This window comes from Marmota monax, unplaced genomic scaffold, assembly GCF_021218885.2.
Source record: "Marmota monax isolate L192 unplaced genomic scaffold, Marmota_monax_Labrador192_F-V1.1 WCK01_AAM20220418_F8-fsc00104, whole genome shotgun sequence".
Lineage (NCBI taxonomy): Eukaryota > Metazoa > Chordata > Mammalia > Rodentia > Sciuridae > Marmota > Marmota monax.
In genome coordinates, this window is record NW_026693836.1 from 3,247,047 (window position 1) to 3,270,405 (window position 23,359).

Genomic DNA, 23,359 nt, shown 5'->3' on the forward strand with positions numbered 1-23,359 from the left:
TAATCAAGTTAAAACAAGGTCATCAGGGTGGGCCGTACACAGTGTGACTGGTCCTTCTAAAAGAGGGAATTTGGCTGCAAAGGAGAGAATGCCATGTGAAGATGAAGACAGAGATAAAGTGACTCTTCTATAAACCAAGAATGTCAGATATTCCCAGAAGTCACCAGAAGCTAGGGTGGAGGCCTGGAACAGTCTTCAGAAGGGAGCAGCCCTGCCAACACCTTCATGTAAGTGAGGCTTCCTTCAGGACTGTCAGATGGGGCTGAGGTATGGTTCAGCAGTAGAGCAGAGCACTAGCGGAGCCTATGTGAGGCCCTGGATTCCATCCCCAGCACCAAAACAAAACAAAATAGAATACATTGCCCTTCTATGACCTTTGTTTCCAGAGTAATGGTCCTCAGGTATGTAGTTTGCCAACTGGAAAGGACTGAATCAGCTATTCAAGTTGTTTTCAAACCCTGATTAAATCATCCGGGAAGTTTTTAAAAAATAGTACTCTGGGCTAATGAATTCAGTCTTTGGGGATGAGACCAAGGCCTCTGACTTTTAAAACTTCCCATGTGATTTCAGGGTGCAACAAGATTGATAACCACTGGAGGTTTGCAGCCTTTGCTATGGTGAAGACCATTTACTGTAACTCCTTCTTGGGAGCACTTTAACAAAGCTTAAAGCCAAAGAAGTGTGTGAGGGAGGAATGTTTGAAACACTTGAGCACTTTCAGGGAGACATTTGGGGGAGGTACACTCTTTCTGGTCTCCTTCAATTTCTACTCTACCTGGTTAGTCCTATTTCTATTGACATAGGAGAAACAGACAGGCTAAGTAATTCCATTTTCTCCCCCACCTCCTCCAGTTCCATAAGCAGTGTTTCGAAGTATGTAGCCACATCCAAATCATTGAGAGGACTTGTTGAAACAGATCACTGAGTCCCCTCCCTGCTTCCTCATTCAGTAGGTCTGAGGTTAGGCCCAAGAGTATGAATTTCTAACAAATTCCTAGATGTTGCTGGTGCTAGTTCCTGTACCACATTTTTAGAACTTCAGTAGTAAGGATTTTGCAAGACCTCAGTGAAAAGTGGGTGCCCTGGTGCTCTCAGAATCTGGGAGGCCTAGGCCCCTCCTTTCCTTTTCCAGCACTGCTAATTTCACTTCTGTAAGGCAGGGGACCACCTGTGATGCACAACTCATCTTGGAGAAGGGAAGACTGGGACAGACAGGCACTGCCAGAATGAGGGCAAACGGGCAAAGAAGAAGACAGGTTCTGCTGAGTGGGATTGAGGCAGTGTGTGTAATGGATTCTAGAGTCAGACAAACTTGTGTTCAAAATTGTACTCTGCCAGCAATAACTATGTGATCTAGGGTAAATTTATTAATTTCTTTCAGTTATAGAACTTCTGCACTGAGGATACCATAATAGTGCTATGCATAACTCCTGCAGAATAACAAACTTAAACAAGACAATACAGTGAAGAGCCTATCAGTTTCTAACACTTAGTGATTGCTCAATACATTACCATTTGGGAGAATTCTTTGAAGATTCACAGAGTAGTTACTGAAGTAGTGAACTCCCCATGCGCAGGGGTGTGTAAACAGAAGCTGGAGAGATTGCAGTAGTATGTTTAAGACAGGAGGATGGCATGTTGGGTGAAGGAGGCTGGTTCTTCCTGCTTCAATCATGTAAGTATAGAATTGGAATGAGCCTTTGCTATGGTATAAATGTTGATGTCTCCCAGAATTTGCATGCTGGAACCTGATGTCCAGTGTGATAGTAGGAAGAGGTGGGATTTTGGAAAGTGATTAACTCACAAGAATTCCACCAGTGGCATATAAAAGACGCTCAAGCAAGCCCTCCTGTGAGGATGTAGAAGGCCCATCTGTGTGAAACAGGTTCTCACCACATACTGAATCTGTCTTGAGGTGGGACTTCCCAGCCTCCAGACTCATGAGCAATACGTTTCCATTTTTGTTTGTTAGCTTTTGAGATCTCACTACATTGTCCAGACTGGTCTCAAACTTCTAAGTGTAAGTGGTCCTCCTGCCTCAGCCTCCCAAGTGGCTGAGATTACAGGTGCATCATGGTGCCTGTGATTTTATGTTGTTCATAAATTACTCAGTCTTAAGGTATTTTATTACAGCGGCCCAATAGGTTCAAAATAGCATTTGTAAATCTGAAATTCTCTTCTGGAAATGCAGCAAGAGATTGAGCAACTTGAAATTCTTCCCTGTGGAATTCCAAAAGGAATTTTTCTATCATACTTTTTTCCAGGCACAAACAAGGGTCATCCTTGTTGGGTGGGAATTGTTCTTTCTAAGAGACCATGGTTTATGGTAGAGTAACACCTGTGCTTCAAATCAGATGCCAAGAAAGCCAGGCATGGCAGAGGTGACTGCTCCCTTGCACAACCCTGGAAATGGGGAACTGGCTGGGTCCACCCTCTCTACAGTGGGCTGCAGGACCTAGGGTCAATGTTCAGGCCACTGGTCAGCCTGGGGACCTAGAATAGGGTTCTCCTCAGACGCCTCTGCAGTAAATATGTGTTGAACAGGAGGACAAAGGAACAAATGAGGTGACATGCTCTCCCACCATTCTTTCAGAAGGTGTTTATAGGATGCCTGAAGGTACTTGGAAGGGGAGTATAGGATGATCTAAGACAAGGTGCATACATGACTGGATACCCCAATATGGTGTTCCTCCAAAGAATCTAATGGGCCAGTTTCTCTCCATCTTTTAGATCTTAGTTTAAACATCATTTCTTCCAGGAAGCCTTCCCCAACCCCTCAGTACTGGGTTGAGGGGCCCAGTTCTGTGCTTTCATTGTTCCCTGTTCCTCTGTATTAACACACTTATTCCACACTGTGATGATGATTCTCTTGATTAATGATTTATCCTCCTAGATCAACTGTCAGCTCTGGGAACCAGGGGCCAGTCTATCTTGGTCACCAATGAATCCCCAAGATCTAGCACAAGTGCCTAGCAACTCTGGCTTTCCATGAACACCTGCTGAATGAATGAATGCTTTAGGCAAACCCCTCAACTTCTCCAAGCCTCTGGTTCCTTATAAAATAGGGACTCATAGCACCTCTTTGTAGGATAACTGTAAAGATGAGTTGAAAGCAGTTATTATAGTATCTGACACCAAGTAAGTGTGCAATGAACAGTTGTTTTTTTTTTTTTCTTGTAATTGCTATTAACAGTTATACAAACTCAGGAGATTCTGGTCTCTCTTTTCTTCTTCTTCTTCTCCTCCTCCTCCTCCCCCTCCTCCTCCTCCTTCTTCTTCTTCTGCATCTTCTTCTTTTTTCCTTCAGTACTGGGGATTGAAACCAGGGGTGCTCTACCACTGAGCAATATCCCTAGTCCTTTTAAAAGATTTATTCTTGAGATAGGGTCTTAATAATTTGCAAGGCTGGGCTTTAATTTGGGATCTTTCTTCCTGAGTTGCTGGAATTATAGGCATGAGCCACCACACCCAGCCTAGCTCTTCTTATCTTTGGTTTTGTGTTAAGTGATCTTTCTAAAACACATATCTAGCTGTGTCTCCCTTGGCTCTGAAAAACCTCAATAATTTGTTCCTAACTTTCTTTTTAGTCGCCATCTCCCATGTTTCCCCCTCACCCCCAATTCCACTTGCACCAAACTACTGACCACTCTGTAATGCACATTTACCCCCCCAACCTCAACTCAGATCACCCCCTCCTCTTTCTTCAGACCCTGTTCTGTCTTCAAGACACATCTTAATGTCATCTCCTGTCAGGCTCACAAGGCTTCCTCAGCACAGTGTATAGCCTGCCTTGTACTTATGAGAATTGAGTGACAGCCCATCTCCCCTGCTAGAAGGGACAGTAGGTACCACCCAGTGCTCAGGTCTGCAACACCAGCAAGCAGCAGTCTGTGACGTGGGAGATAGCTCATTCAAGCAGGAACTATTGAACTGAATTGAACATCTATCTGACCTAAAGAAACAAGTTCCAGATCAAGAATACCTGAAATCTTACCCTCAAGTATGTCAAAAAGTTGGTTGATGGGGAAAGGAAAGAGCAGGTCTCGTGTCCCACTTTTAGGAACTGGCTTCTGAAAGGCTTCTATCCAGCCCCATAGTAAACCTGGGGTAATGACCTTAGCCTACTACAGAAGGTCAAACAGTCAGAGGAACTTCATTGTAGCTCCCCTTACCAGTACCTGGCAGTCAGGAACCCATATCTCTACCCTCCTCTGGCACTGGTGTAAGGGTCTATTAGGGGAATTATTCCAGCATCTTCCACCCAAGATCCAAGACCTTCCCAAGCTCCATTCCATGTCAAATGACTCCTTAGACTGAATGTGAAGACATTGATACGAGTCACTGAAAATACAGGCATGCACCACCATACCCAGTCCTTTAGATCTTAAAACTAGAGAATAATCTTTGCTGAATGTTCTGTCTTCAGAACCCAATGGGGTGAGGTCACAACCCCTGAAGCTTTGTTGTGTAACTCTGTGTTCCCCAAGGCTCTGGGCAGTCACTCTCTGGCCTCTTGAAACCAAAGCAATGTCCCTTCCCATCCTTTCAAACTGAGAAGGCAGCCCTAATGATCTCTGAATCTCTTTTGGTTGTTCCTCTCCTATCTGGAAGCACAATGCAGGTTTAAGCTGAATCACTGTATGGTTCTGTCCCATAGGATCTAAGAAGTCCACATTCTTCCTTCATTTTTTTTTTTTTCCTGTCTCCATCCCTTCAGTTCAAACTGAAAGTATATCCGTTGGGGTAGTTGATTACCCTCTAGGTTCACACCCACACTAATCTTATCCAAGGCTATTGCCACACCCTTGGTGTTCTGTTCTGTACATGGTTTTTAATTTTTTTTCGCAATATGAACAGTTGAGAATTTTCCAAATCTTTAAGTTCTGGTTTCTTTTTAGTTTAACAATTTCTCCCTTCCTCCCTCCCTACCTTCTTTCCTTCCTTCTTCAAATTCTGCTATGAGCCATCAGGAGGAACCAAGCCTCGCCTTTAACATTTTGCTTAAATATCTCCTCTGATGAATATCCAATTTCATCTCTTGCAAATTTCTCCTTCCACAAAATATCAGAACACAGGCTGGGAGTGTGGCTCACTGATAGAATGCTCACCTAGCCTGTGCGAAGCCCTGGGTTTGATCCTTAGCACCACATATAAATAAAGGTATTGTGTGCAATTACAACTTTAAAAATTTTTAAAAAAAATCAGAACACAAAAAGTAGCATAGTTCCTTGCCATATTATAAGAAAAATTGTCTTTTCTCCATTGTCCATACCCCTTGTTTCTGTGTGAGCCTTCATCAGAATTGCCCTTAGCATCCAAATTATTAGCATGCCCCTCAAAACTCCACCAGCCTCTATTCATTATCCAGTTCTAAAATCACTTTCAGAGTGTTCAGTATTTATTACAGCAATGCCCTGCTTCTCAGTACCAGTTTCTGTCTATAGCAAAATACCAAAAAGAAAGTGAATTAAAAACCAGATATTTATTTCTCAGTTTTGGAAGAAGTACAAGATCAAGGTGCTGACAGATTTAGTTTTAAGCAAGGGCTCTCCTGGCTTACTAAACTGCTTACTATGTTTTCACAGGGCAAAGGGAGAGAGCTTTGATCTCTCTTCCTCTTAATTATAAGGACACTCATCCAATAAGAGGGGCTCCGATCTCATCTAAACCAATTACTCTCCAAATACCATCACATTAGAGGCTAAGGCTTCAATCTATGAATTTTGAGAGAAAACATTTAGTCCAAAACAATGTCATAGAGGAAAGATTTAAAACACAGGGTATTTGTATTTGTGGGTATGGTATAACAAATCTGATTGTAAATGATGAATGTCAATTTTCTGGAGGAAGGCTGTGACAGAGGCTGAGGAAGCAGAGGAACTGTGAGAGGGAGGAGGCCCACTCTGCACCGTTAAGGCTGGGCCACAGCACAGGCCTCCTTCAGGCAGGTACACATTCATTCAGCATCTGTTAGGGATAGTTATGGCTAGTAGTGGGCAAGTGCTAGGGACTCAGAGCTGTGCAGGAGACAGTCAATGAATAATTGCATTTTTACTTGTCTACCAGATATTACGTGTGCTATTTGGTCTGCGACACCCTGCGGTTTCCCTGTCCCACTTCCCTGGCTGTTCCTATCCATTGTTTGGTTGGGGTAGGTGTGACTCCCTTTGGAGCAACTGTTTCCACAAGCCTGGGTTCTGACCCTGTAGGCTCCTACAATGTGGAGTCTCCTGCCTCACGAGCCTTTCCACTCCCAGGATGGCACTCTTGTTTGACTGTCAGTATAAGCACCTAAGCTTCCTGAGGACAAAACTGTGAACCATGGTGTCCCCAGTATCCACTGTGGCCTGCTTCTTTCAGGAGAAAGTATAATTAGTGAGTGAGTGAATGAATGACTGGTCCCTTAACATCAAAGGCATCTGTACACATGAGTACCAATGGTGGTTGGAATCATATGCTTGGGGCTTACAAAACAATAGAGAAATTCACTGCATATTCAAACACATATTCATCTGCAGACTAACAACCAGCTATTTCTTGTTCCACTGCTGAGAGAGGAACATACCCCATCATAGTCTTTTTGCTTTCTAAGATTTGCAACTTTCAAAGCTGGGCTCTAGCCAGAAGTATAAAGAGCAACAGTGCTAGGTGGCTAGGTTTGAATTTTGGCTTCACCATTGACTAGGTGGTCACCTTGTGCAAATAACATAGCCTTTCTGTGCCTCAGCTTTCCTCGCCTGTGAAACATTTTATGAGGTTGTCCTGAGGATTAAATGATAGGAACCTTGTAAAGTTGGAGAGATTGTGAACACACAAGTGCTGTACCTTACTACAGGTCCTCTCACCTCCTGCGGCCCTGCTGTGGTCCCATATAAATCTCAGTTGACTAATACGCAAAATGGGAATGATGATAATGATTGAATGAATGAGAAAGTAAAATTGCATTACAATCTGCATTATAATTTGTGTCCACCGAGTTTGTGGGACAGTGGGCCAAATCATGTGGGGATTCTAGAGCTAGCCATCCACAGCAGTGTCGCATGGTGAGGACCTTCTCTGCCCAAGAAATTCAGGAACCACTGACCAACTCAAACCCGCTAAACGCTTTTCTCTCAGAACCAGGCTGCTGTGGGTTGTCTGAATGGTCAGAACACTCTGAAGACCCAGGAAGTCCATGGAAGGATGGAGGGATCCCTATAGTAGGAGGTGGGGTGCGTGAGTCTTTGGAAACTGTAGTCTGCTTATTTCAGGAAAAAAAAAAAAGAAGAAATAAAACATGTCGCAGAGGAGGCAACCTCCGCGCGGGGAGCCGGTTATCTCCCAGCCGGCTTCCGGCTCCGATAACTGCTGGCCAGGCTCGTCGGGCGGGGTGAGCGCCCCGAAGTGGCCCGGGCCGAGGGAGCCTCTGCTCTGTCCCCGGCGCTTCGGCCGCGATCGGTGCCGGGACTCAGGCTGCGCGTCCAGCCGGGTGAAGTGGAGCCGGGCCTGCCAGCCGGCTCGCCGCGCGCCCTCCACCGGACAAAGTGGCCCAAGGCAGCCGCGAGACCCCAGAGCCCGCCCCGCCCCGTCCCTCCCCGCGCTGCCCCGCGCTTACTCTGCAGACAGTGGGCTGCGACCAGGCAGAGGGCACAGAGTCCCAGGGAGATGCTTTGGGTCTTCCTCCACCCGCACCGCAGAGGCCTCATGAGCAAGCCCCGGGTAGCACAGGCCCGGCATGGGCTTCCCGAGTGGCGGGGCGCAGCGCAGGGCCCGCCGGTGTGTGTTCCGCACTCACGCGCGCCGCTGCAGCTCCTCCCGCAGCCTTCCCTCCTGCTGTAGCTCCAGCAGGTTTTCCAGGACCAGATGCAGATGAGCTGGTTGTACTCTGGTTGAACCAGTTCCCAAGGAGGAGGGAAGGGAAAGAGGGAGGGAGAGGAGGGAGGGGGAAGAGGAAGAGGAGGAGGAGGGAGGGAGGAGGAGGAAGGGCACGAGCAATAAGAAGGCACACACTCAGAGGTAAATAATGGCGAATAATGAGCTGTCTTCTGACGTACAGGCGCCACTTTACGGGTATTAAGATCCAGCTAAGATGCTGGTGGATGGAAGGAGCGCAAGTACTAGCTGTTGCCTAAGGACCCAAAGGGACCAACTGATGGCTCCATGGGAAAAGGAAAGGCTTTTAGGAAAGTGAAATGCCAAGCTGGGGAGAGAGGGATACAGGAAGACTCAGGCTGTTCTGGGTGGTAATGATCTCTGTCCTCCATCCGTGTATCCATCCATTTATTCAGGAAATATTCACTGAGCACCTACTTATTTCACTGGGGCTGGTACATGTGGCCATTCTAGTCATTCAGAAAACATGGAATGAAGCTGAGCATGATGCTAAGTCCCAGAGATATAACAGGACAGATATGGGCACTTTTTTTTTTTTTTTTTTTTTTAGAAATTCTATCAAAGAATGGGGATTGGAAAATAAAAAAAAAAAAAGCAACTGTATATGTGGATATGTTGCTACGACAAAGAAAACCCAGAATGCTGTAGGAACTCAGAACAAAAGCAACTAAATTCCAGGAAGGATCTGTGTGTGGAAGGAGAGGGTGGATATTGGTCCAAACTAGTCATGAAATTCTATTCTACTTTGTTAAAACTAGATTTCCCAGCCTCCCTTGCATCTAGAGGTTAGCAGTATGATCCAATACTGACTGGTGATATTTAAGGGGAAGTATTTTGAGGCATTTCTGGAAGAGGTTTTGCATTCCTGATAAAAGGGACAGATAAGGCTGGGACTGCCCCTGCTTTGAAAACATTCCTTCTCTTTAGATCTGTGGCATGTTTCTTGCTTCTATAAAGTTACATGAATGAGGACAAACACTGTCAATGCTAAGTAAGAGTGGTAGAACAGAAAGAAAGACCAGAACACTGTGGTACTATCACGTACTTTCCTATATCCTTTTTGTTTTTAAGAGGTACCTTGCTCATTCCATGTGCTCCTGGTGAGGCCAACAGTAGTGATCCCTGCTGATTGCCCTACAGCGGACTTGTTATCAAAGTGTCCTCCCACCAAGCAAAGTATTTGGTTTAGTGATGGGCGGAAGGAGACACCAGAAACCTCTCTGCGAATAATATGAGGCCACTGCTGGGATTGCTAAAACCAAGGGGGCTTGAACCTGGGGATACAGGTGAAAAACCAGCCTCTACTCAGAGCAAAGCCTGTCCAAGGAAGGGACATGACCTTTGTCCTTGGTAAGACCACAGAGCACTCTTAGGCACATTCCCACCCTGCTAAGTTGTTTATCTACAAATGAGATCTGCTGCAACAGGTGTCCCTGACTCAGTCAGGCTAGGTGGGGACCCATAGCAACCCCCTAGCAGCCACCAATCAGCATGAGACTGGGAAATACCTGGGATGCCAGATGACCCTCCCAGTAGTTTATGGTGTTGGGAAACCAGGTAGTTCAACACTAACACCCCTTGGCTTAAACCAATCAGTTCAAATGAATCCCTCTCTTGTACTAACCAATCACCCCTACCCAACTTGTTCCCGCCAGTGAATGTGCTAATTATGTTTTAGAGTTGTTATTTGATTTTCCTGCAGTGTGTGATGATTTGCTAAGAGATGCTATGATGTATGTGAAGTCCCTGCCTTCTCCAAAGAATGTATAAAACTGCTGCAAACCCTGGGCTCGGGGCCTCTCAGTGTCACCAGTTGCTGTGTGCGCGTGGAGGACCGAGCTAGCTCGCAATAAACACCTCTTTGCTTCTTACATCGATCTTGGGTCTCTGGTGGTCTTTTGGGGGTCCCTAATTCGAGCATAACACTGGCAGGCCATGCCTGTCATGTGAAGGGGCCCTGGATGAGACAAACTAAGCTGGGAGTCAAGCAGAGATGTAGAGCTCAAATGACATAGTTTTAAATCTGGGATCTACATTCTTGGGTTTGCCAGTTATCTGGAGATAAATGCTCTCTTTTGCCTCAGCAAATTTAAGCTGGAATTCTATGATATAAAATTGATGTATCAAAGAATACAAAATTACAGTTAGGAAGAATAAGTTCAAGAGGTCTATTGTACAACACAGTGACTATAGTTAATGGTGATTCTGTTACTGCTGTTTACCAGTGATGAGTCCTTGCTTCCCCAGTGCTGAAGTGTAACACCAAAGAAACACGCTGAGGCAAGTTTAGAGTGGAAAGTTGAAGCTTTATTAAGGACAGCAGAAAAGACTTCTCCCTGGAGGAAGAAGGGGACCCAAGAGGTGCAATCTGTACAAGGGCAAGATCTTCCCTCTTTTATAGCTAAGGTCTACTTTCAGCTTTCCCGCATTGCTGTCCTTTGTTCTGTTATCTTGCTTGCTGTCCTTTGTTCTGTTATCTTGCAGTGATGGAATGTAGGTGGGAAGGCCCAAAGGGTGGGGTACAGGTGGGCCATAGGAGTAATCTGGGCAGGAAGGGCTTTTGGATTAGCATCTCCTTGTTTGCTGGGAGCTGTTTCATTAACATTTCCTTGGGATGGGCTCCATCTTCATCTTACTCAATATTAGACCCAATTTACCTAACTACACTAACTACCTATCTTTAAATCTGGCTTCAATTCTTGAGAAATGTTAAAAGTTGTCACCACAAAAATGATACCAAGGGCTGAAAAAGTAGCTCAATGATAGGCAGCTTACACAACATATGTGAAGCCTGAGTTTGCTCCTCATCACTACAAAAAACAAACATCAACAACAATAAATCTACATGAGATAATGCATATTTTAATCAGCCAGATTTAACCATATTACAATGTATATATACTTCAAAACATTATATTGTGGGGAAAGTGAAAGGAAAGTGACCACAACACTCGGAGCAACCAAAAGATCTTTATTGCAGCAGTGCAACAAAGAGAAAGGAAAGAAGGAAAGAGAGAGAGAAAAAAGAGAAGAGATGAACAGGGAGAGAGCAAGAGCAAGAGAGAGAGAGAGAGCGCGCGTAAGAAAGATAAAGAGCAAGAGAGAGAGAGCAAGAGAGAAAGAGCAAGAGAGAGAGGGAGAGAGAGGGGGGCCTGGCAGGAGGGAGTTTTTATAGCCCAAATCTAATGGGGCCTCTGGGTCTGCAAGCTGCCTTGTTGGCCCAAGGGGGGTTGAGTGCTCAGCCTTGAGCGGGACTTGACACAAACAGGTGATAAAGGACCAGATAGAGGGGGGGTTTGAGTGCGTGGGCTATCTTGCAGCCAACATCTGTTCAGCCTGCCCTGCAGACAACACAGTTCAGCCTGCTCTGCACCCAACAGAAAGGAAGAATATATTGTGCATGTGAGAGGAATCTAAATTTTTGTGGTCAAAGGACCAACCATGACATTGTATTTTTTGAAAACATTTGCCAGAATCTCTCCCACACCACAAGTGCTCATCGCCGCAGAGTGAATCCTTGGATCCATATTCCTTATCCTTGGATTTGGATGGCCATGTATTGTGATGAAAGTGAGATGCTGTGACTTCTGAGGCCATCCTTGCCTGGTTCTTTTGGGACACTTGTTCCTTGCTACCATGTCACAAGGAAAGCCACAGAGATCATAGAGAGACACTTGTTGAAAGAAACTGAGACTCTGGCCCCATCTGAACCTCCACCAATGAGCAGCCATAGTGAGGGACTTGAAAGTGGGTCACTGTGTTTGGAGAACATTCATCATAAAGCTGGGCAATTAGGATTTCCTGAGAATTGAAAAATCATTTGAAGACTCATCCAAAATGGCAAAAATGGGAACTTCTGGAAGCTGAGCAGAGTTGTCCCTGTCAAACCTTCCTAAACTGCAGAATTATGAGAAAAATGAATGATTTTGTTATTTCAAATCACTGTTTTGGAGGAATATTGGTCATGTAGCTAGGCAATTAGGATTTCCTGAGACCTGAAAGTTATTTGATGACTCATCAAAATGAAATGAAGGGAAAGAGAGAGAAAAGGAAAGAGAGAGGGTGAGAGAGATTTAATTAAATTGTGAGTTTCTTGGAACTAGAGACGGTGAGCCATTCATCTTAGGAGCTAGCACATTGTTGGTACAAGGAAAGATTGGATAAATGTTTGATGGATAAACAAATAATTGCAAGTGCTTCCTGAAGCCCTCCTACATGGAATAAAGAAAACAGAAGTGTCAAAACCACTTGTTCGACATTCTCAGTTAATTAGATGGAGTCAGATTTTCTGGGAGTGGGGGCAAAACATCAATGATTTTAGAAAGCTCCCTGAGTGATTTCATTGGCAGTTGAGCGGGAAAGTGACTCCTCTAGACTGGATGCTTGTCACAGTTATGTGCCATGACTCCTAGGCCCAAGATATTACATGTTTTCTTTAGTGTAAGATTTCAAAGAAGGGAGGAGGGAGACAGCATGAGACTACTTAAAATGTAATTATCTTTATTATATTATTTATTACAAATATATATTATATATATAATTATTTATATTAATTTATTATATTAATTCAACACATATGAACTGTCTACAAGGTTCCCAGGCATGCAGTAGGTGGTTTGAGGCATAGGGGGATGAATGGGGAGGACAAGCTAGAAAAATATTGAGACTAAGGTCTGTATACTGGTACTGAGGATGCCTGTTTTTGCTAAAAGGACATAACTCAGAATTCCCACTGAGTATGAAATATTGGCTGCTTCTTTGCAATCTTTGGTATACTTCATAGCCCTCAGGTGTTTGGTAACTCTTATCATCAGGCAACCACTTTGGAAAAACAACTAGTGTTTATTTTCTCAAAACCTTACAAGCCATCTTTCACTTCCAAGTAAAGTAAATGGTGTGTACTTGTGGTGTTACAGCTTCATGACAGCCACATATCCTCAGGCATTTCTCATTTTTGAAGAAAGTCTTGTTTTTAAATATGCTCTTCCATTGTTCCCATAAGTACATTGGAATTTGTAAGACCATATATCCTGCAAAACTGACCATAATATTCAGATACCTGCAAATTCTTACTTCTTTTGTCTTTCTTGAAAATATGCTTATTTATTATAGGATATATGTTATGGTAATAGTTGGGTGACTGAACTGTGCTGGGAGCCATTAGCCAAGTAGGTATGACAATTTCCTTGCCAGCGTACCCCATGTTGCTTAGTGGAAGGACTCGTGGAAATAGGACATTTTGCAGTGACATTGCATCTAAGGTGACCTTGCTCAAGGACCAGGGCGGATCCGGGTTTAGGGTGTTCCCGGTTTAGGATGATCCGGGTTTAGGGCGTTCCAGGTTTAAGGTTATTCCTGCTGGGAATAGGGCGTATCCTGCTGCCTGAGTTCCCCTTGAGTTCTCACGGGATTCAGACAGTATTTTTTGGGAGACAGAAGCCCAGTGGGGGTGAATTTGGGCAGAGAACGTGGATTTCCCCAGAACGTGATTGTAGACGGCTGGTGTGAGTTCAGGAATAAAGAGTTGCTGTTTGAATCTACAAGCTGTGTGGTGGCTCGTGATTTTGTGCCCAGCCAGACTTCGGCAGAGCTGGGAAGGGATTGTATTGTATGTTACAATATGGAAAGCCTCTATGAATTTTATCAAGGTTGGTTTCTTTGAGCTGGGCTTCTGTGGTACCATATAGTACTCTAAGACTCTGTAAGATGGGCTGGTTTGGGTTCCCAGTGTTACTCTGGGACCACATGGAGACCAAGCTCACTAAATGGAAGAACCATAAAGGGCTGTCTTTTTAGCCTTTGAACTCTTAGGTCGAAACTGCCCATACCATGTTGCCTGCTTTTAGCCTTTCAACCCAGAAGCTGTGATTAATATGCACAAGGTTTAGTTCCCCTATTAGATTACTGGTACCTTAATGAGTTTCAACATTAGACTGTATTTGAAATATCCCTGAACTTTAAACCAGTTACGGACTGGGCACAATAGCACATGCCTGTAATCCCAGTGACTAGGGAAGCTGAGGCAGGAGGATCCCAAGTTTGAGGCCATTCTTGGCAGTTTAGTGAGACCCTATCTCAAAATAAAATGAATAAATAAAAAGGGGCTGGGATGGAGTTCAGTGATAGAGCACCCTTGAGTTAAATCCCCATTAGCACAAACAACAAACAAACAAACAAACCCCCTTGCTATGGTACTCTTAGCTTTGTGATTGTGAGCAAATTTCTTTACCTCCAAACTACAGTTACATCATCTGTGAAATGACTGTAACCATACTATTTCGCAAAGTTGTAGTGAAGATGAAGGTAGAACATTGAAAATGGAGAGCTGGTACCGTCCTAAATATCTTATCTGCAATAATCGTTTAATCATCTACAGTTGATCCACTCTGGGGAGACTCGGGATCCAGACCCAGCCTTTATTACTCAGGAGGACCAGGGAAGCCATTTCACATGGCCAATCCTCATTTTCCTCATCTAACAATGGGAGCAGTAATTTGTGTTCAATGCTTCCTATCTGAGCCACTTGCCAGTTTATTTAATCACTGCAAGTTGGGCCAGAGTCAGTCAATACTGGGTGCTCATATCCCACTGTGATGGTTGAATTTATGCGTCAACTTGCCTAGGCTAAGGCACCCAGTTTTTTGGTCAAACACCAATCTAGATGTTGCTGTGAAGGTACGTGTAAATGTGATTAACATTTACTATCAGTTGACTTTCAGTGAAGCAGATTACCTTCCATAATATGAGTGTGTCTCACCTCCACTGTTTGAAATTCTAGGAATAAAGATTGAGTTTTCCCGAAGAAGCAATTCTCCTGCAAGAATATAGCAAAGAAACCTGCATGAGTATCCAGCGTGCAGACGCAGACTGCAGCATCCACCATCAGCTCTCACCTGACTGATTTCCAGCCAGCTTGTCTGCCCCACAGATTTCAAAGTTGCCAGCCCCCACAACCACAGGGACCAACTCCTTAAAAATAAATCTCTCATTCTCCCTCCCTCCCACCATTTCTCCTTCACTCTTCACACCTGCCCCTGTGCTGCCTCTGCCAGTGGCTTTTCTAGCTCCTCCAGCATCTGTGTCTGGTGGAACCTGTGGTAGTGACTCTGCCATCTCAACCCCTGTTGGCCCCAGAAGAATTGGGGAGCCTTCTCTTCAACCACGGCTGCTTCTAACCAGGCTCCCCCTTCTGGTTTTCACAGCCCCACCGCCTTTGAAGCCCACACTTTTGGACAATACCAGCCCCTCCTTGTTCTTAGGGGTACCATCCTGCATCCTCCAACCCCCATCCCATGCATTTTGAGCATTATGTCATCTGCCCCAGTTTTCTCTTAAACTCTTTGCCACATCCCCATCTTTGCTGGCTCCAGCTGATGGCCCCTCCAGACAACACAGGCAGAAAAGTGCAATAAACATAAGCCTACAATGTGAGAAGTGACAAATGTCAAAAAGCATGAAAACAAACAAATCATAAACACAGAAGTTACATAATTATAAAGCAAGCACCTATGTCCAGGTAAAAAATCAGATTTTTTTTATATTGCCGTCTCTACAGAGGTTGCCTGTTTCATACAAATGGAATAATGTTTTTGTGATTTTTAAAAATTTGATGTTTGCATATGTGATTTGTATAAATTTGTGTTTTTGTGTCTTCTAAGATTCTTCCATGATGTTGTAATCAGTTCTTTCATTTTTTTTCTTTTTTTTAGTTCCTTCATTTTCAATTATAGTCTTTGTCTATATTAATGTTTGGTGAGCTATGGGTTATGGACTATTGGTAGTATGTTTAATATAGCCCGTGAACTAAGAACAATTTTTAAATTTATTAAGTTGTAATAAAAAAGAGTATGAGATTATGTGTGACCCAAAAGCCTAAAATATTTACTATTTATTTCTTCATGGTAAAAGCTTTCCAACCCTCCTTCTTTGTGAATATACCAACAATTTACTTATCTGTTACCTTCTTAATGGGAGTTTTAGTGGTCTGCCAGGTTTCTGTTCTCTCGACTAAAAGGCTCAGGGGTCACTCCAGATAAACTGGGCTGACTGGGCTGCACGAAATAACCACACAAGAGACACAATACCTTTTTCTTTGGGGTCGCTGTGACTGCTCCTCTGACCTTAAGGGTCTACAGAAAGAGAGAGAGAGCAAGAGCACGCACTGACCCCTTTTATTGAGGAGAAGTTATTTAAATGAGGCAAGGGGTCAGGTTTCAGGGGGCTGAGTCTATCTTCATGATGTCCACTGTCAGCAGGTTGACTGACACCTGGGTAGGTCACACCCAAGGGCACAGTAAGAGAAGGGGACACACACAAGGCACTTCCATGGAAGATTCTATCCTAAACAGGGCAAGGGGTTATATTACAAAGGAACGGGTGAGCATAGTTTCACCTATGGGGCTATAGCAAGACACACCCATGCACTAGACACCCAAGAAGGGTGGGGAAAGCTCTGCCACATTTCTGCGACTGAGTGCCTCAGCACCCAGCTGGGAGTATAACTCAGTCACGTGTAAGGTTGGTCTCCCACAGTGGTCTGAAGTTTTTTGGCTGCTGAGGAATATTGCTTTGAACATTCTTTTAAAAATTTAAAAAAAAAAAAAAATTGGTATTTGCCGCGTCCGGCCAAGGGAGCCGAGTCCGGCGAGGGACGGCGAGGTTAAAAGACACACAGGACACCAAGGTTCTTCATCCAGGAGTCAATACCCTTTATTGCTAACACACCTTTTTTTATACCCCAAGCAGCAGAAGTGGAAAACTACCCAAAAGCAGGAGGGAGTGGGGAGAAATTTAGTTTCAACATCTATTATTGTCAGGTACCGAAACCCCCGTTAACAATAAGTCCATCAGACCAGAAAAGGTCAAGGCATTCCCGTGGGATACATATGTCTCAGACGGATAAGCAGGAACAGAAAAACCGCAAGTTCGCCATGGCCTTGTGAGCTGGCCACACTGGCATGCAGAACAAACTAGTGGAGGTAGGGCTCCAGGGGCCAGGGTGGACCTGCTGCCAACAAGTCCCCCTCTTTTGTTTTTTGCATGCCAGTGGGAATCAAGTAGCCCCTGTCTTAGGTCGTTCACAGCCCTTGCGATGCTTACCCGTCTCTGGGAAGGCCCCGATTCCCTGGCTTAGGTCGCACAGCAAGCGTGAAAGTTGCCCGTCACTGGGTACTACAAGATCAGCTCAAGGTGTTATGACCTATCAAGACATTATTGCGGTGAACGCTTAACCGTCTCCACCTACGGGACCCATGACCGTCACCGCCGAATGGCAGATGTGATTGGACCGAGAGATTAGACAGCAAAGATCCTAGTACAGGAAAGCAAGAGGGAGAGGTATGCATAGAGAAAAGATATGGCAGGAGTTCTTCTTTTAAGGAGGACACTCATCTTCGGATCGGTCTGAAGTATATCTCAGAGGGGCGATCATCCATCTTCAAGCGTTGATAGTGAACCTGTATCGGCTTAGAGGCTAAGATATTAATTTGATCCTTAATGAATTGTACTATCTTATTTACAATGCAGGGTCTTATTGCCACTACTAGAAGGAGACCTAACAATGGTCCCAATAAGGGAAGAAGATAAGGCAAAAATCCATTAAGTCCAGTCCAGAGAGGGTTCTCAAATAATTCCCTCCTCCTTTTTTCTAGGTCTTCTTGGAGTTGTTTAATTTTTGTGCGAACTATGCCAGACTTGTTAGCATAAAAACAGCACCTCTCCCCAAGGGCTAAACAAATTCCCCCTTGATTGGCAGTAAGCAAGTCTAAACCCTGCCTGTTCTGAAGAACTACTTCTGCTAGGGAGTCTATCTGGTCTTGTAAGTCTTTAATGGTTCCCGATAGGGTTTGCACATCATCTAGGATGATGTAGGATTGGAACTGTTAAGTAAAGAAAAGGTAGTTTCTAGGATATCTAATATATTGGCATCTAAATCAGTAAGCTGGGATTTGGGCAATATCAAGGGGTGCTATGTAGGCTTAGGGATCTCTGGCTTTAAAAGCTTAATCACCTGAAGGTGTTTGATAGCATCAGTGGGTCCCCCTCCATCAGAGACTCCAATGGGGGCCTGCATGGGCCAGCAGGAAGGTTTACCCATGACGCCTTCACATCCCGCCTCCGTTAACCGAGTCGTGATGCCTTCCCCTCCCCGGTCACCAAGAAAAGGAATATAATTATAAGTGGTCCCCCATTCTCCACGGGTGTTAGTTAGGATGGCCTCAAAATACTGTTTTCCTTGATTATTAACACAAATTGAGGCCGATGTATAACAGGAGATGTGCATTGCTGGGGTGTAACGACAAGTGGCGGAACAGCTTCCAAGAGTCTCGGTCGGATTAGGGACAACAAGTCCGGGCTTATTAACACATACCCATTTTGGTTGCTTAAATCCTCCGATGTTTTCATTGAGTTCAGCCGCCATATAGGCTACTTTAGTCCCACAATCAATGCTCTGGATATAACCAGAGGGGGCCGAGTGCCGGGGCCCTCCCTTACACTCACAAGGGGCTCCAAAAAGATATTCATGAATATTCCCAGGTGGGGGGTCAAGCCCTCCTTCAGCAAACCTGTCCAGAATGAATGCCACAAGCGGGGTCCAGCTCATGAGGTGTGTCTCGGCACTCACTTGAAGGGGTGAGAACAACAGCGGCAGGATCAGCCATCTTGGGAACTTCATTTTGTCTTGAATTTTCATTCACCGGTCTGGTGCAGCGCTCCGGGATCCAAATGGGCTTCTCAGTTCCTGGGGGAAAAACACATACAGCTCCCCTCACTCTAGCTAAGAGTGGAGCCGGGGGTTGCCACTTTCCAGTGGATAAATCTTTCCACCTTATTTGAGCATCTTGTACAGTGGGAGGGGAAAAGTGGCGTTGTGCAGCCGTGCGCCCTCCAGTGTCAGTGAGTAAAAAATTTAAAGTAAATAAGGTTATGCTTAGAAGTGCTTGTGGTCCCTGACAATTCCGGTATATCTCCCCCTCTTTTGTTTTTTGCAAATAAGTTTTTAAGTGTTGATGGGCTCGTTCCACGATAGCCTGTCCCTGTGGATTATAAGGGATTCCAGTCTTATGATTAATTTCCCATTGGGTGCAAAACCGTTGAACCGCCTGGCTTACATATGCGGGACCATTATCGGTTTTGAGGCATCGTGGGGTGCCCATGGAGGAAAAGGCTTTTAGAAGATGACTGATTACATCCTTAGCCTTCTCTCCAGTATGTAAGGTGGCAAAAATGAAGCCAGAATATGTGTCAGTGGAAACATGTATAAAGGAGAGCTTACCAAAGCTAGGGAAGTGTGTAACATCAGTTTGCCAGACATCATTAGGTTGTAGTCCTCTTGGATTAACCCCAAGGGAAGGAGAATGAATAAATGGTGCACAGGTTGGACATAATGAGACAATTTGTAAAGCCTGGTCTCGTGAACATCCTGTGTGGAAGCGTAAAGACTGTTCATTTAAATGAAATTTGTTATGGAATTGTAAGGCCTTATCATATTTGGTCGTCACACAGGAAAGGCCGACAGCATGAGTAGCAGCGTCTGCTTTTGCGTTGCCCTCTGACAAAGGTCCAGGGAGCCCTGAATGGCTTTGGATGTGGCCAATGTATAAAGGATCTCGTCTAGCCCAAATGAGAAGCTGAACTACCTGTAGTTGTTCTGTGATGGTGGATTGCTTGCCAATATATGATGCTGTTTCTATGACTAGAGCCAGATTGGCTACATACAAGCTGTCAGTATATACATTAAGAGGAATAGAACTATAGACTTTGAGAGCTATGATTAAAGCTTCAACTTCCGCCTTTTGGGCAGACTGACCTGACACAGGTTGTCGGAGAATTTGAGATCCATCAAAACGACGGCAAATCCATTTTTGGCCCCATCTGTATATACAGTTTGGGCCTTTGGAATAGGTTCCCTTTTCATAATCTTTGGGAAGATAATGGGACACCTTTTAAAGCCCTCCAAAAGTCTATGTTTAGGGAAGTGATTATCAATCTGACCCTTAAAGCTGCACAGGAAAAGACACCAAAGGTCATGTTCTTGTTGTAACTTGTGTACCATATCTTGAGTGTAAGGTTGAATAAGTATGTCAAAGGTTTTCCCAAACAATGCATCACCCAAATATTTAGCCTTCCAAATTAAGTTAATAACTAGCTCATAAAAGGGAGTCAGTACCCGGGGGTTAGAAGCCGGCAAGTGGACCCAATAAATGGGACCCGTTTGCCAGAACACTCCTGTGGGAGTAATTTTAGAAGGTAGAACTATAAATGACAAGGGCAGAGAATAATCTATCTGCATAATCTGCATGTCCTGCAGAGCCTCTTCTATTAGCCTTAGTGCTCGTAAGGCTTCTGGTGTAGGTACTCTACACGACGTAGGAGAAGGATCTCCTCGCAAGAGGTCATACAGGGGTTTGAGCTCTCCAGTTGGAATATGAAAGGACAGGCACAGCCACTGTATTTCTCCGAGGAATGTCTGCCACTGATGTAAAGTTTTGAGCTGATTTATCTGGAACTGGGGTCTCTGGGGAAAGATTCCTATGTTATTAATGATGTATCCCAAATAATTGTAAGTGTGTTGAAACTGCACCTTTTCGGGTGCTATGACCAGCCCTGCCCCTTTTAGAAGGGATTGGAGGACTTCATAAGATTGAAGAAGCCTTTCTTTCTTGGGCCCTGCCAGTAAGATGTCATCCATATAATGAATGAGGTAGAGCTGTGGGAACTGCTGTCGAAAGGGTCGTAAGACCTCAGCTACAAAATATTGGCACATTGTAGGACTATTAGTCATCCCTTGAGGTAGGACGGTCCATTCATACCGTTGGTAAGGTTCCCTAAAGTTTGTGGAAGGCAAGGAGAAAGCAAAATGCTTTCGGTCTCGTGGGTCTAAGGGGATAGAGAAGAAACAATCTTTTAAATCTATGACAATAAGATGCCAATCCTTTGGGATCGCAGTAGGAAAGGGTAGCCCTGGCTGTAAGGGTCCCATGGGTTGCATAGTTTTATTGATAGCCCGTAGGTCCTGAAGAAGTCTCCACTTCCCAGACCCCTTTTGTATAACAAAAATAGGGGTATTCCAAGGGGAGGTAGAGGGCACCACATGTCCTAACTCGAGCTGGTCTTGAACTAATAGGGAAGCGGCCTGTAATTTGTCCTTAGTTAGGGGCCACTGTTCTACCCACACAGGGTCATCTGATAACCAAGTAATGGACAGTGGAGGTGGCCGCACTTCAGTGGCCCCTAGGATAAATTTCCCAGTCCTCTCCGGTCTCTTCCCCGCCGGGTAACCTGTTCTGCTGGATCCACGGGTGATATTCTGCCCTCATGTCTCTTTCCTAGTCCCCTTCCAGGGATCCATCCCATGTCTAGCATTGCATCATTAACAAAGTCATTATTTCCTTTCAAAGTCTGGGTAGTGAGAATAGCCCCCATTTGATGAAGCAAGTCCCTCCCCCAAAGATTCGTGGGGAGTCCAGTCACCACATAAGGCTGGAAATGGCCACTATGTCCTTCGCCATCTCTCCATTTTAAAAAGGAAGCACTTCTTTTTGGTCGGGTTTGTCCTATCCCCTGTAATATGGCCGAGGGACTCTGGAGGGGCCAGGCAGGTGGCCATTGTTTTTCAGAAATGACAGAGACATCCACCCCCATATCTAGTATTCCCTTGAAAGCCTTGTCCTGTATCTCAATGGTCAGGTTGGGACGCAAATCCAAATGAGCTACCCAAAAGGCCTGGGGAGTTCCAGTGGAGCCAAAGCTGCCGTCGCCCCGGGACCCACGGAGGGTGTGCCCAGGAATGGAAACTAAGGGTAGCAGCAGCAATTGAGCTATACGCTCCCCGGGGGGAAGAATAACAATTCCTTGGGTAGCTTCTACTACTATTTTTATTTCTCCCTGATAATCAGCATCAACAACCCCCGTAAGAATCTTCAAGCCCCACTGAGTTGCGCTACCTCGTCCCAACACTAGTCCCACCGTCCTCTCTGGCAGGGGTCCAAAAACCCCAGTAGGCAGCGTCTGAGGTCCCATTTGGGGAGTTAATACCGCTTGGGAGGTGGAACTGAGGTCCAGTCCTGCGCTTCCTGGTGTTCCCTTGGGGAGTTCCCAGATAGAAAGGGGTTGGTCAGTGGGAGGCGGCGGAGACTCCCACTCCCTGGGGCACTGTTCTGTCCCTGCACTGCCCCGTACACTTTGGCTTCCGGGGCCCGGGGCGGGCCCCTGCTCCCGTTTCCCGACGGTATTAGGTTACCCTGGATGTCAAATTTTGACCTGCACTCACTACTCCAATGATTTCCTTTATGACATCGAGGACAAATTCCAGGCATCCCTCTGCCAGCACCCTCGCTCCTTTCCAGGCAGTTTCTCCTTATATGTCCCTCTTTCCCACACTTAAAACACCCCTTAGAGCTGGTTCCCCTGTTATCAGATTTTTGCATTCCAGTCTTAAAGGCAGCAGCCAAAACCTGACCAGTAATATGAGGCCCATCTATATCTTTGCATGCTCGAATCATGTCATCTATACTTTTGGCCTGGGAGGACTTAATAGCATTTTGGCAGTAAGTGTTAGCGTTTTCATATGCCAGTTGTCTAATAAGTGGCATAGCCTGTTCCAGATTAGGGAATATTTTTCCAGCCGCCTGCATTAGGCGGGCTATAAAGTCCGAATAAGGTTCAGAGGGCCCTTGAGAGATCTTGGAAATTTTTGCTTCAGTCTTAGAAACGGGCAGGGCTTTCCAGGCATGAACTGCAGCTGAGGCTATTTGAGCATAAACACCTGGGTCGTAATTAATTTGTTGGCCTATGGTGGCATACTGCCCAGTTCCTGTTAACATTTCGGCATTTCACCGTTGATGGCCCACATTCAGGTTAATCTGAGCCAGCTTGCGGCACCTTTCATGATATTCACTTTTCCACAATAAGAAATCCCCTCCAGATAACACAGCCCTGCAAAGTTGCTGCCAATCATTAGGTATCAGTTGACTGGCTGAGAAAGACTCGAAGAGGGTCAATGTGAAAGGGGCATGAGGTCCATAATTAATTACCGCCTCCTTAAGCTGTTTTATGTCCTTGAAGGCTAGGGGGACATGGGCTCTGGCCGGCTGTCCATCAGCATTGGCGTTTTCAATCATTGGAAAAACCTGAGCCGCTCTAGAACCCCAGTGGACCCCCGCCCATCTAGTAAGGGTGTCCTCATTCCAATCAGGATTATAGGGAGGAGGTGCGGCAATTGAGGGGGCCCTAGGCACCCTCACATTTGCCCTTTTAAGGCGATGTTCTAGTTCCTCTATCTCCCTTTCTAATCCCTCCTCTTCCTCAGAGAGAGAACTGAGGTCCTCAGGATCCTTTTTGGGCTTAGAAATCTGGAGGCGTTTCCTACCCCCTGAGCCCGAGTCCTCAAGAGGACCCTCATCCTTTAAGGACTCTACCATTTGCTCCTCCTGCACCTGATTAAGGGCCTGTTCACATTCAGCAAGCTGATCCTTGATCTTTACTT

The 23,359-nt window shown here is 45.2% G+C and overlaps 1 protein-coding gene across 1 annotated transcript in view; it reads right to left on the reverse strand.

The window, feature by feature from the left end:
* Vstm5 (V-set and transmembrane domain containing 5) overlaps window positions 1-7,886 on the reverse strand; it is a 28,628-nt gene extending 20,742 nt beyond the window's left edge. The window contains exon 1 of the mRNA XM_046462399.2: window positions 7,595-7,886. Within this exon, the coding sequence (XP_046318355.1) occupies window positions 7,595-7,685 (91 nt within the window). The 5' untranslated portion in view covers window positions 7,686-7,886. The remainder of the gene's footprint in view (window positions 1-7,594) is intronic.
* Between the last annotated feature and the right edge of the window lie 15,473 nt (window positions 7,887-23,359).